At 35.3% G+C, this 1168-nt stretch overlaps 1 protein-coding gene across 1 annotated transcript in view; it reads left to right on the top strand.

Moving 5' to 3' along the window:
* kif11 (kinesin family member 11) overlaps positions 1-1168 on the top strand; it is a gene marked incomplete at both ends in the record, with an annotated part of 15207 nt that overhangs the window by 2146 nt on the left and 11893 nt on the right. Inside the window, 2 exon segments of the mRNA XM_014027500.1 lie at positions 593-722; positions 854-951. Of these exon segments, the coding sequence (XP_013882954.1) occupies positions 593-722; positions 854-951 (228 nt within the window).

Below are 1168 nucleotides of genomic sequence, written 5' to 3' on the forward strand. Positions count from 1 at the left end.
GTGCATTAAAAGTTGAGGAAAATAAACAATCAGATGAAACAAAAAGTGGCAGGTCTAAACCATACTATCTTTGGGGATTAAAAACTTCTGATGAACTTAAAGAAAAACAGATGCAGCTGCTCTTTTTGAGTCAAAGAATTAAACATTTAAAAGTTATTTTGATTTTTGTATTTCTTGAAGCAGAATTTTACAGATTCTGAAGCGTTTCATTGTTCAGATTTATAGGTTAGCAAACAAAAATCAGATTTAAAAAGCTAAAAATTACAAAAGTGCTGGTGTAAAGATTTTAAAAGCCTTTTTAGCAATTATTTTTCTGTTTTTGATTTGATGCATCTTGAGAATAAAATCACAAGAATACATAAAAATCACCAATGCTGTGACCTTTTGTAACTTTTATGCTTTTTTTAAATATATTTTGTAAATATGTTTGTCTAAATTCTGATTCCGTAAATGTCTATAAATTTTTTGTTGTCCAAATGTTTTTAATTTTTATACCTGTTGGTAAAAACTTGATTTTAAATTCATCCTGCCTGCCGATGATGTTATTAAAAAGTTAGATGTTTGCTTGACACTGTAGCACTTTGTGTTGCAGACCCTTCAACACAGTGGAGCGCAAATCGTCTTACGGCGTCATCGACTGCGATCAGAACAGGAAGGAGGTGGTTGTGAGGACAGGAGGCGTGAATGACAAAGCCTCACGGAAAACTTATACTTATGATATGGTGGGTCCATGCTGGGATAATGTTGTCAAACTCTAAAACAATCACTGAAGTTAGGATCTGTTGAAACTAAACCTGATATTGGTATAAAGATAGTTAAGATCTCATCAGACAGATTTATTTTCTTTCTGCAGGTTTTTGGTCCAGCCGCCAAGCAGATCGACGTCTACAGGAGCGTTGTTTGTCCCATTCTGGATGAAGTCATTATGGGATACAACTGCACTGTCTTTGCGTGAGTGTCGTCTTCACATCTTTATTTAAAACTAGTGCTGGGCACGTTAACGTGTTATCGCTTAACACCGATAATTTTGTTAACGCAGTTATTTATTTATTTATATTTCTCCATCGGATCTCTGTTCACTGGGCAGCTAACACACACACACAATCTCTCACACACACACACACACACACACACAAACAAACACACCACACACAAACTCAGTGGTCAC

This window comes from Austrofundulus limnaeus, unplaced genomic scaffold (genome assembly GCF_001266775.1).
Source record: "Austrofundulus limnaeus strain Quisiro unplaced genomic scaffold, Austrofundulus_limnaeus-1.0 Scaffold654, whole genome shotgun sequence".
NCBI lineage: Eukaryota > Metazoa > Chordata > Actinopteri > Cyprinodontiformes > Rivulidae > Austrofundulus > Austrofundulus limnaeus.